We start from the raw sequence: 23,058 nt of genomic DNA on the forward strand, positions 1-23,058 counted from the left end.
TAAATTTGTCTATTCATCCTTTGTTCAATTATATGAAGTTTGTCAGTGTTGTATGCTGAAAAACACCCCCACACCATGAGGTTCCCACCTCCAAACTTCACTGCTGGTATGGAGTTTTTGGGGTGATATGCAGTGGCTTTTGACCTTCAAACATGGTGTGTATTATGGTATCCAAAGAGTTAAATTTTGGTCTCATCTGTCCAGACTTTATCCTCACAGCATTTCACAGGCTTGTCTAAATGTTGTTGAGCAAACTCTAAACGCGCTTGAACATGCTTTTTGTTCAGCAATAAAGTCTTGCTTGGTGAGTGTGCATACAGGCCATGGAGGTTGAGTGCATTACTTATTGTTTTCTTTGAAATAATTGTTCCTGCTTTTTTCAGGTCTTTCTCTAGCTCTCCTCTGGTAGTCCTTGGCTCTTTGACCACTCTTCTGATAATTCTTTCCACTCATCGGTCTGAAATCTTGCAGCGTTCACCTGGTTGTGGCCTATTTATGGTGAAATTTCGTTCTTTCCACGTTCACATTATGGCCCCAACAGTGTTCACTGGAACCTTCAGTAATTTATAAATTCTTTTGAATCAATGCCATCAGTATGTTATACAACAATTAGGTTGTGAAGGTCTTGAGACAGCTGACTGATTTTACCCATCATGAGATGCTTCTGTGGGCTTCTGTTTGGCACCTTGATAATGAGCCATCAGTTGCACCAGCTGATATTATTTTTCACTATGACAAATTGCTTTCTAGGATTGCTTTCTAATTTCTGATAGATTTCAACTGGTGTCATGACTTTCCATGGCTTTTTACACCTCTCTTTCTTCTTGTTTTTAATACTTTTTTCCTGTGTCATTTCTCATTATTATACAACTTAATTCATGGACATCTAATGATCAATTTATTTGCAATGTCAATAGCACCTTTAGAAATATATTTTCGTAGAAAATTGATGACTTGCTCAATACTTATTTCAACCCTTGTATATACTGTATATATATATAGGTGTGTGTGTATATATATATATATATATATATATGTATATATATATATATATATACATATATATATATATATATACAGTACAGACCAAAAGTTTGGACACACCTTCTCATTTAAAGATTTTTCTGTATTTTCATGACTATGAAAATTGTACATTCACACTGAAGGCATCAAAACTATGAATTAACACATGTGGAATTATATACTTAACAAAAAAGTGTGAAACAACTGAAAATATGTCTTATATTCTAGGTTCTTCAAAGTAGCCACCTTTTGCGTTGATGACTGCTTTGCACACTCTTGGCATTCTCTTCATGAGCTTCAAGAGGTAGTCACCGGAAATGGTTTTCACTTCACAGGTGTGCCCTGTCAGGTTTAATAAGTGGGATTTCTTGCCTTATAAATGGGGTTGGGACCATCAGTTGTGTTGTGCAGAAGTCAGGTGGATACACAGCTGATAGTCCTACTGAATAGACTGTTAGAACTTGTATTATGGCAAGAAAAAAGCAGCTAAGTAAAGAAAAACGAGTGGCCATCATTACTTTAAGAAATGAAGGTCAGTCAGTCCGAAAAATTGTGAAAACTTTGAAAGTGTCCCCAAGTGCAGTTGCAAAAACCATCAAGCGCTACAAAGAAACTGGCTCACATGAGGACCACCCCAGGAAAGGAAGACCAAGAGTCACCTCTGCTTCTGAGGTTAAGTTTATCAGAGTCAACAGCCTCAGAAATCTCAGGTTAACAGTAGCTCAGATTAGAGACCAGGTCAATGCCACACAGAGTTCTAGCAGCAGACACATTTCTTCAACAACTGTTAAGAGGAGACTTTGTGTAGCAGACCTTCATGGTAAAATAGCTGCTAGGAAACCACTGCTAAGGACAGGCAACAAGCAGAAGAGAATTGTTTGGGCTAAAGAACACAAGGAATGGACATTAGACCAGTGGAAATCTGTGCTTTGGTCTGATGAGTCCAAATTTGAGATCTTTGGTTCCAAACACCATGTCTTTGTGTGACGCAGAAAAGGTGAACGGATGGACTCTACATGCCTGGTTCCCACCGTGAAGCATGGAGGAGGAGGTGTGATGGTGTGGGGATGCTTTGCTGGTGACACTGTTGGGGATTTATTCAAAATTGAAGGCATACTGAACCAGCATGGCTACCACAGCATCTTGCAGCGGCATGCTATTCCATCCGGTTTGCGCTTAGTTGGACCATCATTTATTTTTCAACAGGACAATGACCCCAAACACACCTCCAGGCTGTGTAAGGGCTATTTGACCAAGGAGGAGAGTGATGGGGTGCTACGCCAGATGACCTGGCCTCCACAGTCACCAGACCTGAACCCAATCGAAATGGTTTGGGGTGAGCTGGACCGCAGAGTGAAGGCAAAAGGGCCAACAAATTCTAAGCATCTCTGGGAACGCCTTCAAGATTGTTGGAAGACCATTTCCGGTGACTACCTCTTGAAGCTCATCAAGAGAATGCCAAGAGTGTGCAAAGCAGTCATCAAAGCAAAAGATGGCTACTTTGAAGAACCTAGAATATAAGACATATTTTCAGTTGTTTCACACTTTTTTGTTAAGTATATAATTCCACATGTGTTAATTCATAGTTTTGATGCCTTCAGTGTGAATGTGCAATTTTCATAGTCATGAAAATACAGAAAAATCTTTAAATGAGAAGGTGTGTCCAAACTTTTGGTCTGTACTGTATATCCATACATGCATGAGTATGTTTATACAACTTATTACATTAGATTTTATTATATTCTTTTAAACATGGGAATCTATGGATAATTGTTGGCTGATGAATACAATATTATATATATACAATACAGATATTATCCATCACAGCAATCCAGTACTTCATTACAATTTTGCACCATCTGGAAAATAATGTATGTTCACATATACTTTTTTTTAACATAAGGAGCCTAGGGTGATGGGTAGAGTGGTCCTTACTTTCCAAAGTATGTTTTCTTCAGTAGGCACCCCGTGATTCTGTTTCTGTATGTAAACTAAAAATGCAGAAAATAATTCAGCCAGATATATACAGATTTAGGAGTCCCTACCTATCATCAAACTTTCTGGATTTTAGCCAAGACTGAGTCCCATTTGCACCTCGTTTAAAAGATCTGGTTGTGGCAGGAGCAGGACGGCGTAAATTTTGCTGAATATAGCCTGATATTAAAGGGAACCTGTCAGGTCCTCTGTGCCACCAGAACCACCAGCAGTTGGGTCTGCATATTTAAAAACACCCTACCTAACAGTCCCTGTGTTACATGATTACACGTATAATCAGATCTTTAGAATAAGTATTTCTAATGTCTGTTTATGATATGTAAATGAGGGCTTTGACTAGTTGACGGGGCGGTAGTGTCCCAAGACTAGTCGGTCCACTTAGCATGTTATCACGCCCCTGTGGGCATGATAACATAACTTACAAGCGCCGGCGGCATCGCTAGCACTATACTTACCTTGCACATGCGCGCAGCTTCTTCCCCTCTCCTCAATGATCTTCTGAAATTGGGTGTAACCGTGCTGGCTTCAGAGAGGCTACCAGTGCATGATCGGAAGTCTCTGCACTGGAATATTCCCCGAAGAAGCAGACGCGAAATGTGCGTTGGGGTACGTGTCCCCACTGCACCCAGGTTGCCAGATGAGTATTGTTGTATGTGTGGTGTATGTTGAATCCTGTATATCTTTCTACCTGCATGTTTAACCTCTGTTCAAAATCATCAGGACAACATTTGGCTGGACTTTCCAGCCCCCACATGACTATATCTCCTATTGGATACCACTACTGGCAGTGCAACTTATACCTTATAGACAATTGAATTGCATTGTATTTAATATTGATACCTGAAAAACTATATGCTATATTTTGGTTATATTTGCGTATTTTATGCAATCTCCAGTATGTATACTTGTGGCATGGATTACTTATTACCCTATATGGGAATCTAGATTACCCATTAGACCACAGTGATACTCTATTTACGTGGTCAAACTTGTTGGTACCCTTCATTTAATGAAAGAAAAACCCACAATGGTCACAGAAATAACTTGAATGGGACAAAAGTAATAATAAATTAAAAATCTACGAAAATGAACAAATGAAAGTTAGACATTGCTTTTCAACCCTGCTTCCACAGAATTTAAAAAAAAAATAAACTCCTGAAATAGGCCTGGACAGAAATGATGGTACCCCTGAAAATAATGTGAAAAAAGGGACATGTGTCTACAATCTTGTAATAAGTCAGTGGGCCTGTATATAAGGCTACAGATACTCACTGTGCTGTTTGGTGACATGGTGTGTACTACAATCAACATGGACCAGAGGAAGCAAAGGAAAGAGTTGTCTCAGGAGATTAGAAAGAACATTATAGACAGGTATGTTAAAGGTAAAGGTTATAAGACCATCTCCAAGCAGCTTGATGATTTTGTGACTACAGTTGCACATATTATTCAGAAATTTAAGATCCATGTGACTGTAGCCAACCTCCCTGGACGTGGCCGCAGGAGGAAAATTGATGACAAATCAAAGAGACGGATAATACGAATGGTAACAAAAACCCAAGATAACTTCTAAAGAGATTAAAGGTGAACTTCAAGCTCAAGGAACATCAGTGTCAGATCGCACCATCCGTCGTTGTTTGATCCAAAGTGGACTTCATGGGAGACGACCAAGGAGAACACCATTGTTGAAAAAAATCATAAAAAAGCCAGACTGGAATTTGTCAAACTGCATGTTGTCAAGCCACAAAACTTCTGGGAAAATGTCCTATGGACAGATGAGACAAAATTGGAGGTTTTTGGCAAGGCACATCAGCTCTATGTTCACAGATGGAAAATGAAGCATATCAAGAAAAGAACACTGTCCCTACTGTGAAACATGGAGGAGGCTCTGTTATGTTCTGGGGCTGCTTTGCTGCATCTGGCACAGGGTGTCTTGAATCTGTGCAGGGTACAATGAAATTTCAAGACTATCAAGGGATTCTAGAGAGAAATGTGCTGCCCAGTGTCAGAAAGCTTGGTCTCAGTCGCAGGTCATGGGTCTTGCAACAGGATAATGACCCAAAACACACAGCTAAAAACACCCAAGAATGTCAAAAAGGAAAACATTGGACATATTCTGAAGTGGCCTTCTATGAGCCCTGACCTAAATCCTATTGAGCATCTTTGGAAAGAGTTGAAACATGCCGTCTGGAAAAGGCAACCTTCAAACATGAGACAACTGGAGCAGTTTGCTCATGAGGAGTGGGCCAAAATACCTGTCGAGAGGTGCAGAAGTCTCATTGACAGTTACAGGAATCGTTTGATTGCAGTGATTGCCTCAAAAGGTTGTTCAACAAAATATTAAGGTAAGAGTACCATCATTTCTGTCCAGGCCTATTTCATGGGTTTAATTTTTAAAAAAAATTTGTGGAAGCAGGGTTGAAAAGCAATGTCTGACTTTCATTTGTTCATTTTCAAAGATTTTTAATTTATTATCACTTTTGTCAGATTAAAGTTATTTCTGTTACCATTGTGGGTTTTTCTTTCATTAAACGAGGGGTACCCACAATTTTGACCACGTGTGTATATATATATATATATATATATATATATATATATATACAGTATATATATAGTTGAAACCAGAAGTTTACATACACTATATAGAAAGACACATATGCATGTTTTTCTCAATTTCTGACATGAAATCAGAATAAACCTTTCCCGTTTTAGGTCAATTAGGATTACCATAATTTTTAATATTTGACAAATGCCAGAATAATGAGAGAGAGAGAAAGTTTTAAGGCATTTTTATTACTTACTACAAAGTCAAACGTTTACATACATTTCATTAGTATTTGGTACCATTGCCCTTAAACTGAATGACTTGGGTCAAACGTTTGGGATATCCTTCCACAAGCTTTTCACAATAGTTGGTCGGAATTTGGGCCCATTCCTCTTGACAAAACTGGTGTAACTGATCCAGGTTTGTAGGTTGCCTTGCTCACACCTGCCTTTTCAGCTTTGCCCATAAATTTTCAATAGGATTGAGATCAGAGCTTTGTGATGGCCACTCCAAAACATTGACTTTGTTATCCTTAAGCCACTGTGTTACCATTTTGGCAGTATGCTTCAGGTCATTGTCCATTTGGAAGACCCATTTCTGCCCAAGCTTTAACTTCCAGCCTGATGTCTTGAGATATTGCTTCAGTATTGCCACATAATCTTCTTTTTCTCATGATGCCATCTATTTTGTGAAGTGCACCAGTCCCTCCTGCTGCAAAACAACTGCACAACATTATGCTGCCACCCCCATGTTTCACAGTTGAGATGGTGTTTTTAAGCTTTCAAGCTTTTCCCTTTTTCCTCCAAACTTAACTATGGTCATTATGCCCAAAGAGTTAAATTTTAGTTTCATCAGACCACAGGACATGTCTCCAAAAATTAAGGTCTTTGTTCCTGTGTGCATTTGTAAACATCAATCTGGCTTTTTTATGTTTCTTTTGGAGTAATGGCTTCTTCCTGGCAGAGTGGCCTTTCAGGCCATGTTGATACAGTACACGTTTCACTCTGGTTATTGACACAATCTTACCAGCTTCTGCCATCATCTTCACAAGGTCTTTTGCTTTTGTCCTTGGGTTGATATGCACATGTCGGATCAAAGCACGTTCATCTCAGGGACACAGAACCCGTCTCCTTCCTGAGCCGTATGATGGCTGGACATTCCCATCTTGTTTTTACTTGCGTATAATTGTTTGTACAGATGAACGAGGCACCTTCAGGTATCTTGAAATTGTACCCAAGGATGAGCCAGACTTGTGCAAGTCCACAATTCTCTTCCTGATATCTTGGCTGATTTCTTTAGACTTTCCCATGATGTTACACAAAGAAGCAGCGTGTTTCAGATGTGCATTAAAATACATCCACAGGTGCGTCTCTAATTAACTCAGATGTTGCCAAAAAACCTATGAGAAGCTTCCAAACAAATGAAACATCATCATATGGGCAGTCCAGAATTGTTTAAAAGCATAGCAATCTTAGTGCATGTAAACGTTTGACTTTGTAGTAAGTAATAAAAATGCCTTAAAACATTCTCTCTCTCATTATTCTGGCATTTGGCAAATATTAAAAATTATGGTAATCCTAATTGACCTAAAACGGGAAAGGTTTATTCTGATTTCATGTCAGATATTGAGAAAAACATGCATTAGTGTCTTTTTATATAGTGTATGTAAACTTCTGGTTTCAACTGTATATATATATATATATATATATATATATATATATATATATATATATATATATATATATATATATATATACGTATTGTAAGGTGGCTGCCGGACAGGTCGTGGACGGAAGGTATGTGTCCCCGAAGTGCCAAGCTTCGGTGATGTAAGACCCGGAGAAGCAGGCTCCAGCACACATAGTGCTGAGAGGAATTTGATGGGTTTTATGAGCAGCTGAAAGAGCTGGGGGGGAACATCTGCTCACTTACCTCCAGTCCAGGTCTTGGAAGGCTAATTTAAGACAGCTGCACCTGTCTCTGTTTGTCTGTGTTTGTTGGGAAAGGTGAGCAGACCTTGCAGGTGCTTCTTAGACTCTGCAGGAGGCAGAGTAAAGCACCTTGTTTAAACGGCTGAAGCCGTGCTGAATGGACTTGTTATTTTGAGCTTTGTTCTGTTATTCCTTTTTGTGCCAGGAAAAGGCTGTTACTTTTGTTTCTAAACTGGTGTATGGACACTAAATAAACCACCAGTTTCTTTGAACCCGTGGACTGCATCACTGTGTGAACCCGTGCCTACCACCAACGCGGCTCAGTGAGCACAAATCTCTACAATTGGTGCTAGAAGCACGGGCACAGATCCCAAGCGGCAGTGTGACTGCTACAAGAAGACGTATATGTCCTGGGTGAAGTCGGCCATAAGCCAAAAAGTGTCGTCGGAAAAAATGGAGGACCTGCTTAAACATCTGTTTCAGGCACAGCAGGCGCAACAAGCGCAGCACCAGCAACAGCAGGCTCAGCAGGCGCAGTCCCAGCAGCAGTACCTGCAGAGCCAGCAGAACCAGCAGAACATACAGCAGCAGCAACGGGAGCAGCAGCAGGAAACAAATAAACTTCTGATTCAGCAGATCCAACAGCAGCTAAGACAAATGGAGATCTTGGCAGAGCAGATCCGTGGCAGGATGACCGCCACATCCTCAGATCCAGGTGATGACTCACACGTCAGGAAGACGGTAAGAAGAGCATTACAAAAGATGACCCCGGGTGATGACTTTGAGGCGTTCCTGACGGTCTTTGAGAGGGTGGCAGAGTGGGAAAAAATGCCTCCAGAGCAGTGGGCGGAGGTACTGGCGCCATATTTGACAGCGAGCCGCAGAAGGCCTATTATGACTTGGCCTTGCAGGACGCGAAAGAGTACGCTAAGTTGAAAACTGAGATTTTGGCGCGCTTAGGAGTGACTTTGACTGTCAGGGCGCAACGGGTGCATCACTGGGTCTATTGCAGTGACAAACCTCCCCGATCCCAGATGTTCGACCTCCTACACCTGGTCCAAAAGTGGTTGCAACCTGAATCTTCCTCCCCAGCACAGATGGTGGAGAAGGTCGTAATAGACAGGTTTATACACTCTCTCCCGAAGTCGGTGAAATCCTGGGTTGCCCAGGGAGATCCCCATAATGCCGAGAACTTGGTGGGGTTGGTGGAAAGATACCAGGCAGTTGAGAGTCTGTTGGGAAAACAAAGGGTCATAGCCTCTCAATACTGGGGTTCCCAAAAGGTGGTGGACACCCAAAAGAAGAGAGCTAGCGCCACACCTGGAGGGTGTCCTAGAGTTCGGGAGGGGTCTGAGTTGCTGCCCAAGGTCCCACCCCCATAATATAGTGTGTTGGAGATGTCATACCCCTGGCCATATTGCCACCCAATGTCCCATAAACTCTGAGCCAATGGACTACAACATGGGCCGGCGTTGCTCTTATTTTGCCTACCCCGCCTGCAGCGTGGTTCCACAACATGGTGAGGGCCCTCAGGCATGCTCAGTGTCAGTAAACGGGGTTCAAGTCTCTGGACTATTGGACTCAAGAAGTTTGATGACCCTGATAAGGGCCACACTCCCTCATCGGCTGGTTCCTGGGAAGGTGGTGGGTGTCCGGTGTATCCATGGGGACGCTAAGAACTATCCTGTGGCCTAGGTGGATGTAAACACGGCCTGTGGCACCACATCTCATGAAGTGGCGGTGGTTAAGGACCTATTGCATCCCATAATAATTGGACGTGACTTTGCATTATTCTGGGAAATGTGGGGGAAAGGGGGGACACCTGGTTGCTCGGACGACAGCCAGATCGCAGCTAAGGAAACTTACCCGCAGAACATAGTAGATGAGTTTCCCATGTGTGTGCTGGTGGGCGTTGAGGATGAAGTAGCATCCCCTGAGGCCAATATCCCTGAGCTGGAGGTGTCCAAGGGAAACTTTGGAACTGCCCAACTCAGGGATTTAACTCTGAAAGGGGCCTTTGAAAATGCTACTGTGTTAAATGGGGTGCCTCAGGAACCGGGGGCTGACACTCGGTTCCCTCATTTTCCTGTGAATGGGGATTTGCTGTACAGAGTAACCAAGCCAAGGGGTGAGATAATAGAACAGTTGCTGGTGCCAGGGCCCTATAGACGCAGGGTGTTAGACATGGCTCATTCTCATGTGTTGGGTGGTCACCTGGGTGCAGACAAGACTCAAGAATGTATCCTCCAAAGATTCTACTGGCCAGGTTGCTATAGAGAAATAAAGAGTTATTGTCGTTCCTGCCCCACATGCCAGATAACCTCTCTAGTGGCCCACTTCCGCAGTCCCCTTGTGCCCCCACCAGTCATCGAGGTTCCATTCAAACGCATAGCAATGGATCTAGTGGGGCCTTTGGTCAAGTCCGCCCGAGGGCATCAGTATATCCTGGTGGTATTAGATTATGCTACATGGAATCCGGAGGCCGTACCACTACGAAACTCCTCCACCAGGTGTATAGCCCGGGAGTTAGTCCACAAGTTTTCAAGAACAGGGTTGCCTAAGGAGATCCTAACAGACCAAGGAACTCCATTTATGTCGAAGGTCATGAGGGAATTGTACAAGACATTGCAGATTGCAAAACTGAGAACCTCCGTGTACCATCCCCAGACGGATGGACTGGTCGAGAGGTTTAACAAAACCTTGAAAGCAATGTTGAGGAAAGCAGTGGAAAAGGAGACTGGGACTGTCTGCTTCACTATCTGTTGTTCGCCATCAGGGAAGTTCCCCAAGCTTCCACAGGTTTCTCCCCATTTGAACTACTCTATGGATGACATCCTCGAGGACTCCTGGAAGTGGCGAAAGAGTCCTGGGAAGCTGAGACCACTCCCTATAGGAGCGTGGTGGAGCACGTTGCCCAGATGCAAGTTAGGATTGCCCACGTGATGCCCATTGTGAGGGAGCACTTCCTCAAGGCACAAGAGGCACAGTCCAGGGTGTATAATAGGTCGGCCAGGGTGAGATCGTTCAACCCAGAAGATCGAGTGCTTGTTCTAGTGCCCACAGTGGAGAGCAAGTTCATGGCCAAGTGGCAGGGCCCCTATGAGGTGGTAGAGAAAGTGGGGGAAGTCAACTATAAAATCCACCAACCAGGGAAGAGGAAGCCCTACCACATTTATCATGTTAACTTGATTAAGCCATGGCAAGATAGAGAGCCCGTGGAAGCTCCCTGTTTAGTGGCTGAGGCTGAGGCCGATGTGAAAGAGGTCAAGGTGGCAGAGTCATTGTCACGTGCCCAAAAGCAACAGTGCAAAGAGTTGCTACAGCGAAATAAAGACCTGTTTTCGGAGTTGCCAGGACTCACTCAGGTCATAGAGCATGAGGTTCTCACAGAGCCTCATGTTCGCGTCAACCTAAAACCATACCGGATCCCCGAAGCCCACAGAGAGGTGATCTCAAAAGAAGTAAGGCGGATGCTTAACCTGGGAGTCCAAAAGTGGATGGTCCAGTCCTATAGTCTTAGTGCCGAAACCAGATGGGGAATGGCGGTTTTGCAACGACTATAGGAAGCTGAACGAGGTCTCGAAGTTTGACGCCTACCCAATGCCTAGGGTAGATGGGCTTATCGAAAGGCTAGAACCCGCTCGGTACATCACCACTCTGGACCTCACCAAAGGATATTGGAAAATTCCCCTGTCCAAAGAGGCCAAGGAGAAGAGAGCCTTCTCGACGCCAGACGGATGTTATCAATACGTCAGGATGCCGTTTGGGTTGCAGGGAGCTCCGGCCACCTTCCAGAGAGCCATGGACCGGATCTTAGCACCCCACAAAAAGTATGCAGCGGCCTACCTAGATGACATCGTTGTAACGGGTCTGGGAGGCGGAACCTCTGAGCTACTATACAAGGGGGCGGTCCTTGTAAGGGAGCGGGTGGCGACCAGGGAAGACGGGCTGGAAGTCTCAGCAGGTGAACGGGACAGTCTCTGAGTGAACGGGACAGTCTCTGAGTGAACGGGCTGGAGGTCACGGCAAGTGACCGGGGCAGTCTCTAGGTATAGGGTTGGTACGACCTGTGGCGGCTGAAGATAGACGTGAGCTCCCAGGTGAGCAGGCGAGAGTCTCTAGATGAACGGGTGGTCACAGCATGTGACGGCGGAGCCTCCAGGAAGACCAGCGGACAGGCGACAGATGAGCGCTCCCAGGTGAGCGGGCAGAAGTCTCTGGACAGGCGGGTGGTCACAGCACGTGACGGCAGAGCCTCCGGGTAGGCAAGCAGACTGGTAGCAGATGAGCGCTCCCAGGTGAGCGGGCAGGCTGGTCCTTAGACAGACTGACAGGATTAGTAAGGCAGACCGTCGGACCTCAGACTAGCAGGCAGGTAGCAAGTAATCAGGCAGGAATCTGGCAGGTAACTGGCAGGTAACTGGCAACGGGACCTGAGGGCTGAAGCACAGGTGAGACACAGGTGCAAACAACATTGCTCGGGCACCTCCATTTTGGAGGAGGTGCCTTATATATGGTAAAGTCCTCCGGCCATTGGCCGGGGACTCCTTAGGACGGCGCGCGCGGCCCCTTTAAGAGGGAGGGAGAGCGCGCGCGCCCTAAGCACAGTGGCCGGGAAGGAGCGCGCGCTGCCAGCAGAGCGGGAGAGGGACGCCGGGCACGGAGCAGAGCGGTGAGGGGAACAGCGTCCCTGCCTAGCAGAGGGCAGGGACGCCGGCACTACAGTACCCCCCCCTTTAGGCCCCCCCTTTTTTAGGCTAGACAGAAATTTAGCAAGGATGAGAGGGGCATGGATGTTCTCCCGGGGCTCCCACGTTCTCTCCTCAGGACCAAACCCCTTCCAATCTACCAGAAAAAAGGTCTTCCCTCTTACCCTTTTGGTAGCAAGAATGTTCTCTACCTCAAACTCGTCCTCAGCGGAAACTGGAGCAGGAGACGTACCTGTAGACTTGGAAAAAGAGTTAAGCACCACGGGTTTGAGGAGAGATACATGGAAGGAGTTAGGGATCCGTAAGTTGGCCGGGAGTTTCAATTTATAGGCCACCGGGTTGATCTGACTGATGACCTCCAGAGGACCGATGAACCGAGGCCCTAACTTGTAAGAAGGTATCTTGAGTCGAACATATTTAGATGAGAGCCAGACCTTATCTCCTGGACGAAATTGTGGAGGATCCAGGCGTTTTTTGTCAGCGTGTCTTTTCATACGCTCGGATGACAGAAGGAGTGCGGACCGGGTACTCTCCCATATGGAGGAAAATTTGCTAACGAGAGATTCCGCAGCCGGGTTGTCCACAGAGGTGGAGACAGGAAAAGGAATCCGAGGATGCTGACCGAAAACTACAAAAAACGGGGATTTGGAGGAGGATTCGCTCTCGTGATTATTATAAGAGAACTCGGCCCATGGTAGGAGATCCACCCAGTCAGAATGGTGGGCATTAACGAAGTGCCGGAGGTAACTGGTCAGGTTCTGATTGATCCGCTCCACTTGACCATTGGACTGTGGGTGGTAAGCGGAGGAGAAGTCCAGGGTGACGTCTAGTAGTTTACAAGTGGCTCTCCAGAAACGTGAGGTGAACTGTACCCCACGATCCGACACGATGTGGAGGGGCAGGCCATGAAGACGGAAGATATGGCGGATAAAGTCTTTAGCCAGCTCGGGTGCAGACGGGAGGCCTGGCAGGGGAATAAAGTGAGCCATCTTGGAAAAGCGGTCAGCGACCACCCAAATGACCGTACAACCGACAGAGACGGGGAGATCAGTTATGAAGTCCATAGCAATATGCTGCCAGGGGGCAGCAGGCACAGGAAGCGGAAGGAGGCGTCCGGCTGGCAGATGTCTCGGGACTTTGTTGCGGGCGCAGGACACACAGGCAGAAACAAAGTCTATTACGTCCTTGTGCAGGGTAGGCCACCAATAGTGCCGGGCAATAAGCTGGAGGGTCTTTTTCTGACCGGCGTGGCCAGCTAGCTTAGACGAATGGCCCCAGTGTAGGGTCTTCTCCCGATCAGGTACTGAAACAAACGTCTTACCGGGAGGGAGACGATTTAGACTCACGGGAGCCACCTGCATTACTCTGGCGGGATCGATGATATGTTTAGGTTCTTCCTCGAGATCGGACACCAGAAAGGATCGGGACAAGGCGTCTGCTTTGACGTTTTTGTCAGCCGGGCGAAAATGAAGAACAAAATCAAAGCGAGCAAAAAACAAGGACCACCGGGCTTGGCGCGGGTTAAGTCTCTGGGCATGCTGGAGGTAAGCCAAGTTCTTGTGGTCAGTGTAAATTATTACCGGATGAAGAGCCCCCTCGAGTAGGTAACGCCACTCCTCCAACGCCAGCTTGATGGCCAATAACTCTCGGTCTCCTATGGAATAGTTGCGCTCAGAAGAGGAGAAGAGTTTGGAGAAGAAGCCACAAGTTACCATTCTCCCGGAAGATGATTTTTGAGTAAGTACCGCTCCGGCTCCAGAGGAGGAGGCGTCAACTTCCAGGAAGAACTGCTTGTTGCCGTCCGGGCGATGCAGCACCGGGGCGGAAGAGAAGGCCTGTTTTAGGGAAAGAAAGGCCTCCTCTGCTTCGGGCGGCCACTCTTTGGGATTAGTACCCTTACGGGTGAGCGCGGAAATTGGGGCAGTCCGGGAAGAGAAGTGTGGTATGAAGAGGCGGTAGTAGTTGGCGAAGCCCAGGAATCGCTGAATGGCCTTCAACCCCTCCGGTCGGGGCCATTTCTCGATGGCAGACAGTTTCTCAGGATCCATTTGTAGGCCGGTCTGAGAGATAATGTAGCCCAGAAACGGAAGCGAGGTCTGCTCAAAGAGGCACTTCTCATATTTAGCGTAGAGATGGTTCTGCCTGAGCCTGAGCAGGACCTGACGAACGTCCCTCCGGTGAGTCTGGAGATCCGGAGAGAAGACCAAGATGTCGTCCAGGTACACCACTACGCAGGAGTAGAGAAGGTCCCGGAAGATGTCATTGACCAACTCTTGAAAGACGGCAGGAGCGTTACAGAGGCCAAAGGGCATTACCAGATATTCATAGTGGCCGTCCCGGGTGTTGAATGCCGTCTTCCATTCATCCCCCTGACGGATACGAACCAGGTTGTACGCCCCACGGAGGTCTAGTTTGGTGAAGATTCTAGCCCCCCTCAGACGATCAAATAACTCCGGAATGAGCGGAAGGGGGTACTTATTCTTCACCGTGATCTGGTTAAGGCCTCTATAGTCTATACAGGGACGGAGAGAGCCGTCCTTCTTTTTGACGAAAAAGAAGCCTGCTCCCGCCGGGGAGGTAGATTTCCGGATGAATCCCCTGGCCAGATTCTCCTCAATATATTCGGACATCGAGCGGGTCTCAGCAGCGGATAATGGATAAATACGCCCACGGGGGAGGAGAAGTACCAGGTAACAAGTCGATAGGGCAGTCGTATGATCTATGAGGGGGTAGTGTCTCTGCTTCCTTTTTATTAAAGACATCAGCATAAGACCAATAAGGGATCGGAAGTCCAGGTAGATAAGCTGGGGTAGGAGAAGGACGGACGGGATGGACGGGAACCAGACAGGTCTTATGGCAGCCCTGTCCCCAGCGAAGGACTTCTCCGGTCTGCCAGTCAAGAACGGGTGCATGTCTCTGGAGCCAAGGTAGACCTAGCAGGAGGGCGTGAGAGAGTCCAGGCAGAACATGGAAGGAGATACTTTTCAGAATGCAGCATTCCCACCTGCAGAGTAATGGATTCGGTGATGAGTTGGATGGGGCGTGGTAAGAGCCCCCCATCCACGGCAGCAACAGACAAGGGTACAGCCAGAGGTTTGGTGGGGATGCGGTATTTCTCTACCAGGGACTCCCGGCTGCTCCAGAGTCAAGTTGGGCTAGTTCAAAATAACGGTTCTCCCCGTAGACGATTGAAACTGACAACAGCAGGGATGGAGAGGATTTATTCTTGTCTAGGTGGACCTCTCTGAGCGAATCTAGACACAGGCGTTTCCCGACCTCTCCGGGCAGGCACGGATCCGGTGCTCCTTACTGCCACAGTAGAAGCAGGTCCCCTCGGCACGGCGTAAGTCCTGACGGGTCTTGACCATCTTGGTCTGGTCGACCTGCATAGGCTCAGGAGAGTGTACCTGGTAAGAGACAGAAGGAGTGACGGGTTTCTGAAAAGTAGGAGCTAGACGTGGTAATCTCCTCTCACGGGTGACCTCTCTGGCACGCTCCTGGAACCGTAGGTCAATCCGGGTGGCAAGAGTTATTAAATCATCGAGAGTGGTAGGAATGTCCCGACCGGCAAGCTCATCTTTAATACGGCCGGACAGACCCTCCCAGAAGACGGAAACCAGAGCGTCGTTATCCCAGGCCAGCTCCGAGGCAAGGGTACGGAACCGTATGGCATATTGGCCCACGGTAAGACTTTCCTGACGGAGGCGTAGCAGAGATGATGCGGATGAGGTCTTCCGTCCGGGTTCGTCGAAGACTTTCCGGAAAGCCGTGAGAAAAGCAGGCAAGTTGGATACCAGGGGGTCTCCTCTCTCCCATAGAGGATTTAGCCAGGCCAGGGCCTCCCCGGTGAGATGGGACATGATGAATGCAATTTTGGCCCGGTCGGAGTTAAACTGGTGAGATAATAGTTCAAAGTGCAGGGTGCACTGATTTATGAAGCCCCGAGCCTGGGCGGAGTCGCCTCCGAAGCGAGGAGGTGCAGAAAGCCGGGGTCCGGGGTAAGATACCATGGTATTAGTGGGCAGTGGAGCTGCTGGATTGCGAGACATGGCACTGGCGGAGGTTGCTGGTGGAGCAGTCAGAGTGTCCAGGCGAGTATTGACATTCCGCAGGTGACCCAGAATGGACTCCTGTTGGGACCTTTGACGGGACAGTTCATGACACAGGTCCGAGAGCGAGGGAGCTTGGGTGCCACCGGGTTCCATGGCCCGAGCAAACTGTAACGGGTCTGGGAGGCGGAACCTCTGAGCTACTATACAAGGGGGCGGTCCTTGTAAGGGAGCGGGTGGCGACCAGGGAAGACGGGCTGGAAGTCTCAGCAGGTGAACGGGACAGTCTCTGAGTGAACGGGACAGTCTCTGAGTGAACGGGCTGGAGGTCACGGCAAGTGACCGGGGCAGTCTCTAGGTATAGGGTTGGTACGACCTGTGGCGGCTGAAGATAGACGTGAGCTCCCAGGTGAGCAGGCGAGAGTCTCTGTATGAACGGGTGGTCACAGCATGTGACGGCGGAGCCTCCAGGAAGACCAGTGGACAGGCGACAGTTGAGCGCTCCCAGGTGAGCGGGCAGAAGTCTCTGGACAGGCGGGTGGTCACAGCACGTGACGGCAGAGCCTCCGGGTAGGCAAGCAGACTGGTAGCAGATGAGCGCTCCCAGGTGAGCGGGCAGGCTGGTCCTTAGACAGACTGACAGGATTAGTAAGGCAGACCGTCGGACCTCAGACTAGCAGGCAGGTAGCAAGTAATCAGGCAGGAATCTGGCAGGTAACTGGCAGGTAACTGGCAACGGGACCTGAGGGCTGAAGCACAGGTGAGACACAGGTGCAAACAACATTGCTCGGCACCTCCATTTTGGAGAAGGTGCCTTATATATGGTAAAGTCCTCCGGCCATTGGCCGGGGACTCCTTAGGACGGCGCGCGCGGCCCCTTTAAGACGGAGGGAGAGCGCGCGCGCGCGCCCTAAGCACAGTGGCCGGGAAGGAGCGCGCGCTGCCAGCAGAGCGGGAGAGGGACGCCGGGCATGGAGCAGAGCGGTGAGGGGAACAGCGTCCCTGCCTAGCAGAGGGCAGGGACGCCGGCACTACAATCGTCATATTCAGCCAGGACTGGGAAAGTCATCTGGACAAAGTTCAAGCCATACTTGATGCCCTAAGGAAGGCGGCCTTTACTATCAACCCGAAGAAATGTGCCATGGGGATGGAGGAAGCCAAGTACCTAGGGTACGTGGTTGGTAGAGGGGAAATAAAACCACAAATAAATAAGGTCGAGGCGATCTTGAACTGGCTACAGCCCCTCTCGAAGAAGTTGGTCAGGGCGTTTCTAGGCATTGTGGGCTACTATCGAAGATTTGTCCCTAACCTTGCCCTGATAGCAGCCCCACTGACGGATCTTCTGAAAGGGACGAAGTCAGCTACGGCCAAGTGGTCCCCGGAAGCAGAAGCGGCCTTCCAGGAATTGAAACTGGTCCTCTGTAAACAACCAGTCTTGGTGGCGCCCAACTTCTCCAAGGAGTTTGTGGTCCAGACGGATGCATCGGATGTCGGGCTGGGAGCAGTCTTGTCCCAGTAGATTAATGGAGAAGAACACCCTGTAATATACCTCAGTTGGAAGCTCTCCACTTGTGAGAAGAACTACTGCATTGTAGAAAAAGAATGTTTGGCCATTAAGTGGGCGTTAGACACTCTGAAGTATTACCTGTTAGGTAGTAGGTTCAGGTTAGTGTCAGACCATGCCCCCCTGAGGTGGATGTGAGAAAAGAAGGGGAACAATGCCAGAGTGACTAGGTGGTTCCTGGCTCTACAAGATTTTAGTTTCCGGGTAGAGCATAGGTCTGGGAAACAACATGGGAATGCTGATGCCTTGTCAAGGGTTTATTGTATAGTGACAGAAGGTGCCAAGCACCCCGGCTTTGGGCAGAGGGGGGGTATGTAAGGTGGCTGCCGGACAGGTCGTGGACGGGAGGTATGTGTCCCCGAAGTGCCAAGCTTCGTTGAGGTAGGACCCAGAGAAGCAGGCTCCAGCACACATAGTGCTGAGAGGAATTTAATGGGCCCGGATTACAGGGCCGGGTTTTACGAGCAGCTGAAAGAGCTGAGGGGGAACAGCTGCTCACTTACCTCCAGTCCAGGTCTTGGAAGGCTAATTTAAGACAGCTGCGCCTGTCTCTGTTTGTCTGTGTTTGTTGGGCAAGGTGAGCAGACCTTGCAGGTGCTTCTTAGACTCTGCAGGAGGCAGAGAAAAGCACCTTGTTTAAACAGCTGAAGCCGTGCTGCATGGACTTGTTATTTTGAGCTTTGTTCTGTTATTCCTTTTTGTGCCAGGAAAAGGCTGTTACTTTTGTTTCTAAACTGGTGTATGGACACTAAATAAACCACCAGTTTCTTTGAACCCGTGGACTGCATCACTGTGTGAACCTGTGCCTACCTCCAACGCGGCTCAGTGAGTACAAATCCCTACAGTATATATATATATATATATATATATATATATATATATATATATATATATATATCCTTTAAAGCATTGTCAGTATTTATACATCAAGTATTTACTCGTGCTATTTTTTTCTGTCACCGGGGAGTGTGTGGTCTCTTTACTATTATTCCGCTTTTAAATATTTTGTTAAAATGACGAATCAATAAAATTGTATAATTTTTTTAAAAGCATAGCTGCATTCACTACCTTGATCTTTTTGCTTTCCAATATTTGATGGAAGTGCTGCTTTAAATAGACCATTTTGCTTTTAGGATTTCTCAAACAAGTATTTAACTGTCAGGCAACAAAAATAACTGTTTTTGTTGAGAAATAAACATGATTTGTAATTGCCTATCATAACGGCTAATTTTTACCAAGATATGCTCAAACGACTACATATCTTGATTGGTAGGGACTTGTAAAATGTAAATATTTTTTTAAATGTTTGTAGTTTATTTCTTTTTTACCCAAATGAATCATTTCAGAGGGTGCTCCATCAAAAAATTGAAAATATATTTTTTTGCTAGCATTAAGGACCACCCTAGTGATGGGGTGATGGATGACATAAAGCAGGGCATCTGTCAGATATATACATTTTTTCATGTTGGTTTAACAGCTCCCACTATACATGTTGGGATATGTCAGGTTCAGAGATAGTTGTGTCCTTGTTAACAGAAAATGAATACATAGGAAAGAAATCATATGTATTTAATAATCACTAAAAAATGTAATATGTCTAATTCAAAACACATTCCCAACATCTTAATAAACAATAATTAATTGTAATACAGGTTAACACATGACAAACATTGTTTACAAGTTATTTATTTAGACCACCAATGTCTGATTTTGGCGGTCTGACTACGGGGCCCCTACACATTTGCAGTGGCTTCTTTAAAAATTTTTAATCAAATTTCCATTGTCAAACTTGTATTGTCACTCGCTTGAATGATGCCATAGAGGAACTCCTGACACAGTTTCTGGATAGGGGTGTGAAAAAGAAAGTTCCTTTATTCTAAGCATCAGTCCGTTTGGGCACTGATTCCCATGATTACATACTGTATATCTACTTAATTTGTTATCAATATTTGTTTTTAAAGTATTTTTAGAGACAATGCCTTCACTTTATATATTGTATTATTTGTATATTGCATTTTCTTTTACTGCAAACTTTTATTTCATTATTGCAGATACATATTAACACAGGATGGGACCTTTTTCATAAAAAATGCAATTGAGAAAGACTCTGGAGTTTATACATGTCTAGCAGCAAATGCTGCAGGAACAGATAGGCAGTCATCAGTTCTTGTCTACATTGGTAGGTATGAAGAGTGCAGGTAAATACATTTGCTGCAATGACGTATAAAATAAGCTGATCAGTGACAAATAATATGTGACTGATCAACACAAATTGGCTGGTGTCAGAATCAGAAACATTACACATTGATCATATGCCGTCTTTGGGCTGCACAGTAGTTATATACAGTGTAAGAAGCTTGTTGCACCAAATCTGGTGTGAGCAGACATGAAAAAAAAACTTTAAAAAAGAGGTAGGGAAATTTGATTAAAAATATATACAGATCAAGGACAAGTAATGTTAGTAACCCACTAATATAAATAAATAAATAAATAAATAAATAAATAAATAATAAATTAGATGTTGACATCACACTAATCCTATGTGAACACCAATAATGGTATCTTGGTTAGATGTGTTGGTCTTCTAGCAACTTGTTCCCCCGGTTGAGATCCAGATTGTAATTTATTGAAGAGCAATCATCCCCTTCAACTGGTGCTAAAAAAAATCAGACACCAATGACCTTGTTCAAAATTGCATGTAAAATACAAAAAAGATGGGGCTAATAGATGTTCAGGGGGTAGAAATAATCAGATATTTTATTGCACTTGCACAAAAAGAAGCATTAATTACTTACAACAATAGAGTGGGAAGAACTGTTTTAGATCCCCCTGAATGTCACTTTTATGAAGTAAACGATTGTTTTGACAATAATGCAACCAGGAGTAGGTTAATGCACACAAGTTTAATAAGTTATTCAGAATAGCAAGTCACAACACATTTTAGGGCTTACTTATCCCCTTCGTCAAGAGCATATTACTCAATAGCCAACACGAGTCAAGTGACTAGTTAGGTGGAAAAATCCATGGAACAACATTATTGACATATTCCTAAAGAAACAATTAAAACTCATGTAAAATCTGCGTGCATTTTTTCTGCTAAGGAGATGCAGAAATGCTCAGGAAATTACTGCTTCAAATCTGCATCGTGGGCACAAACCCTAATAGTTTTAGAGAAAGTACCAGAAAAGCCGACATCAGTGATCTGCAAACAAGATTTTTCACCATATTTATTCCTTATTATCAAAGAATTAAGTGATCTTGGAGCGATCGTCATGGGTGTGTCAGATGTAACAGACAGTCGCTCCAAAGTTTGTTAAAAAAAAAATAAAAAATTACGTCATTTTCAGAGACCCGTAGCATCTATATTTTTCAGGATCTGGGCCTGGGTGAGGGCTTATTTTTTGCTAGCCAATATGAAATTTTTACTGACACTATTTTGGGGTAGATATGATATTTTTATCACCTGTTATTGCATTTTATTGAAATGTTACGGCGACCAAATAAAACGTGATTTGTTCTGATCTTTTTTCTCTTTACACCGTTTACCGATCGGGTTAATTCTTTTTATATATTGATAGATCGGGCGATTCTGAATGCAATGATACCAAATATGTGTATTTTTGATTTTTTTTTTTAAATTGTTTTATTTTGAATGGGGGCAAATATTTTTATTAACTTTTTTTTTTTTACTTTTTTCTTGCTTCAGTAGTCTCCATTGGAGACTCCATTGGAGACTAGAAGCTGTGACATTGTGGCTCAGTAGTTAGCAGTGCAGCCTTGCAGAGCTGGAGTCCTGGGTTCAAATCCCACCAAGGACAACATCTGCAAGGAGTTTGTATGTTCTCCCCATGTTTGCGGGGGTTTTCTCCGGGTTCTCCGGTTTCCTCCCACACTCCAAAGACTTAATGATAGGGAATCTAGATTGTGAGCCCCAATGGGGACAGTGCTGATAATGTCTATAAATTGTCTGAATTGTAAAGCGCTGTGGAATATGTTGGCTCTATATAAATAAAAAGACTATTATTATTATTACAGCAGTGCTTTAGCCCTGTTACATATAACAAAAATGCTCATCTGCTATGAACGCCGACTGCTGGATGGTGCTCATAGCAGATCAGCTATGACAACCACAGGGGTCTATTGCAAACCTCGGGTTGTCATACCAACCCATTGGTGGCCCGCGATCATGTGACCAGTGCACCGATGGGCGGGGTTTGTGACGCACTTCCGGCACCGCCATTTTAAATGCCGCTGTCGAGTTTGACAGTGGCATTTAACATGTTAACAGCCACGGATGGATCGCAATTCCACCCTCGGCTGTTAGAGGCATATGACAGATGATCAGATCAGCTGTCATGTGCCGAGAAAGATGTGCACTCAGCGCTGAAGCCTGCATCAAAGGGGGAGACACGACATGTGCCGTATATATAGGGCACATGTCGTGAAGGGGATAAAGATAACAGGAGAAAATGGACCTCACAATTTGTTGTGCAGTTTCTTCTGAATACTCAAATATATAGGGCCGGCTCCAGGTTGTCGCAGGCCTCAGGCTAAAGAGTCTCAGTGGACCCTTTAAGACATACCATGATTCATGATGCACAGATACTGCAGAGAAATATAGGTATAGCACAAAGCCAAAGATTTCACTTACTTCTTACATTACATGAGTGATATCTATTGTAAATTAATAATAATCTTTTTACTTATATAGTGCCAACATATTCCGTAGCGCTTTACAATTCAGACATTATCGGCACTGTCCCAATTGAGGCTCACAATCTACATTCCCTATCATTATGTCTTTGGAGCATGGGAGGAAACCAGAGAACCCGGAGGAAACCCATGCAAACACGGGGAGAACATACAAACTCCTTGCAGATGTTGTCCTTGGTGGGATTTGAACCCAGGACCCCAGAGCTGCAAGGCTGCAGTGCTAACCACTGAGCCCTAAGTTCTTCAATAGCTCAGAAACCGGCGAATCCTCACAAAGCACGGTGCGGGTCCTGGGGGGATTCAAAAGTCTGCAGTCACACAGAGTGACTGCAGACTTCATTTTTGATCGGACACCATAGTCCTCCATATGATATTATGGGCACCACATAGTCCTCCATACAGTATTATGGACTCCATATAATGCTCCATACAGATTAATGGGCCTCATATAATGCTCCATACAGAATAATGGACCCCATATAATGTTCCATACAGATTAATGGGCCTCATATAAGGCTCCATACAAAATAAT

At 45.7% G+C, this 23,058-nt stretch overlaps 1 protein-coding gene across 3 annotated transcripts in view; it reads left to right on the top strand.

Annotated features, from left to right (window-relative positions):
* The window catches only part of HMCN1 (hemicentin 1), a 924,522-nt gene that overhangs the window by 233,299 nt on the left and 668,165 nt on the right, over positions 1 to 23,058 (top strand). For all 3 annotated transcript variants that reach the window (XM_073642974.1, XM_073642975.1, XM_073642976.1), the window contains exon 13: positions 19,865 to 19,992. In XM_073642974.1, the coding sequence (XP_073499075.1) occupies positions 19,865 to 19,992 (128 nt within the window). The remainder of the gene's footprint in view (positions 1 to 19,864; positions 19,993 to 23,058) is intronic.

Source organism: Phyllobates terribilis, unplaced genomic scaffold (assembly GCF_046119375.1).
Source record: "Phyllobates terribilis strain yellow unplaced genomic scaffold, ASM4611937v1 Scaffold_8__6_contigs__length_399053987, whole genome shotgun sequence".
Classification (NCBI taxonomy): Eukaryota; Metazoa; Chordata; class Amphibia; order Anura; family Dendrobatidae; genus Phyllobates; species Phyllobates terribilis.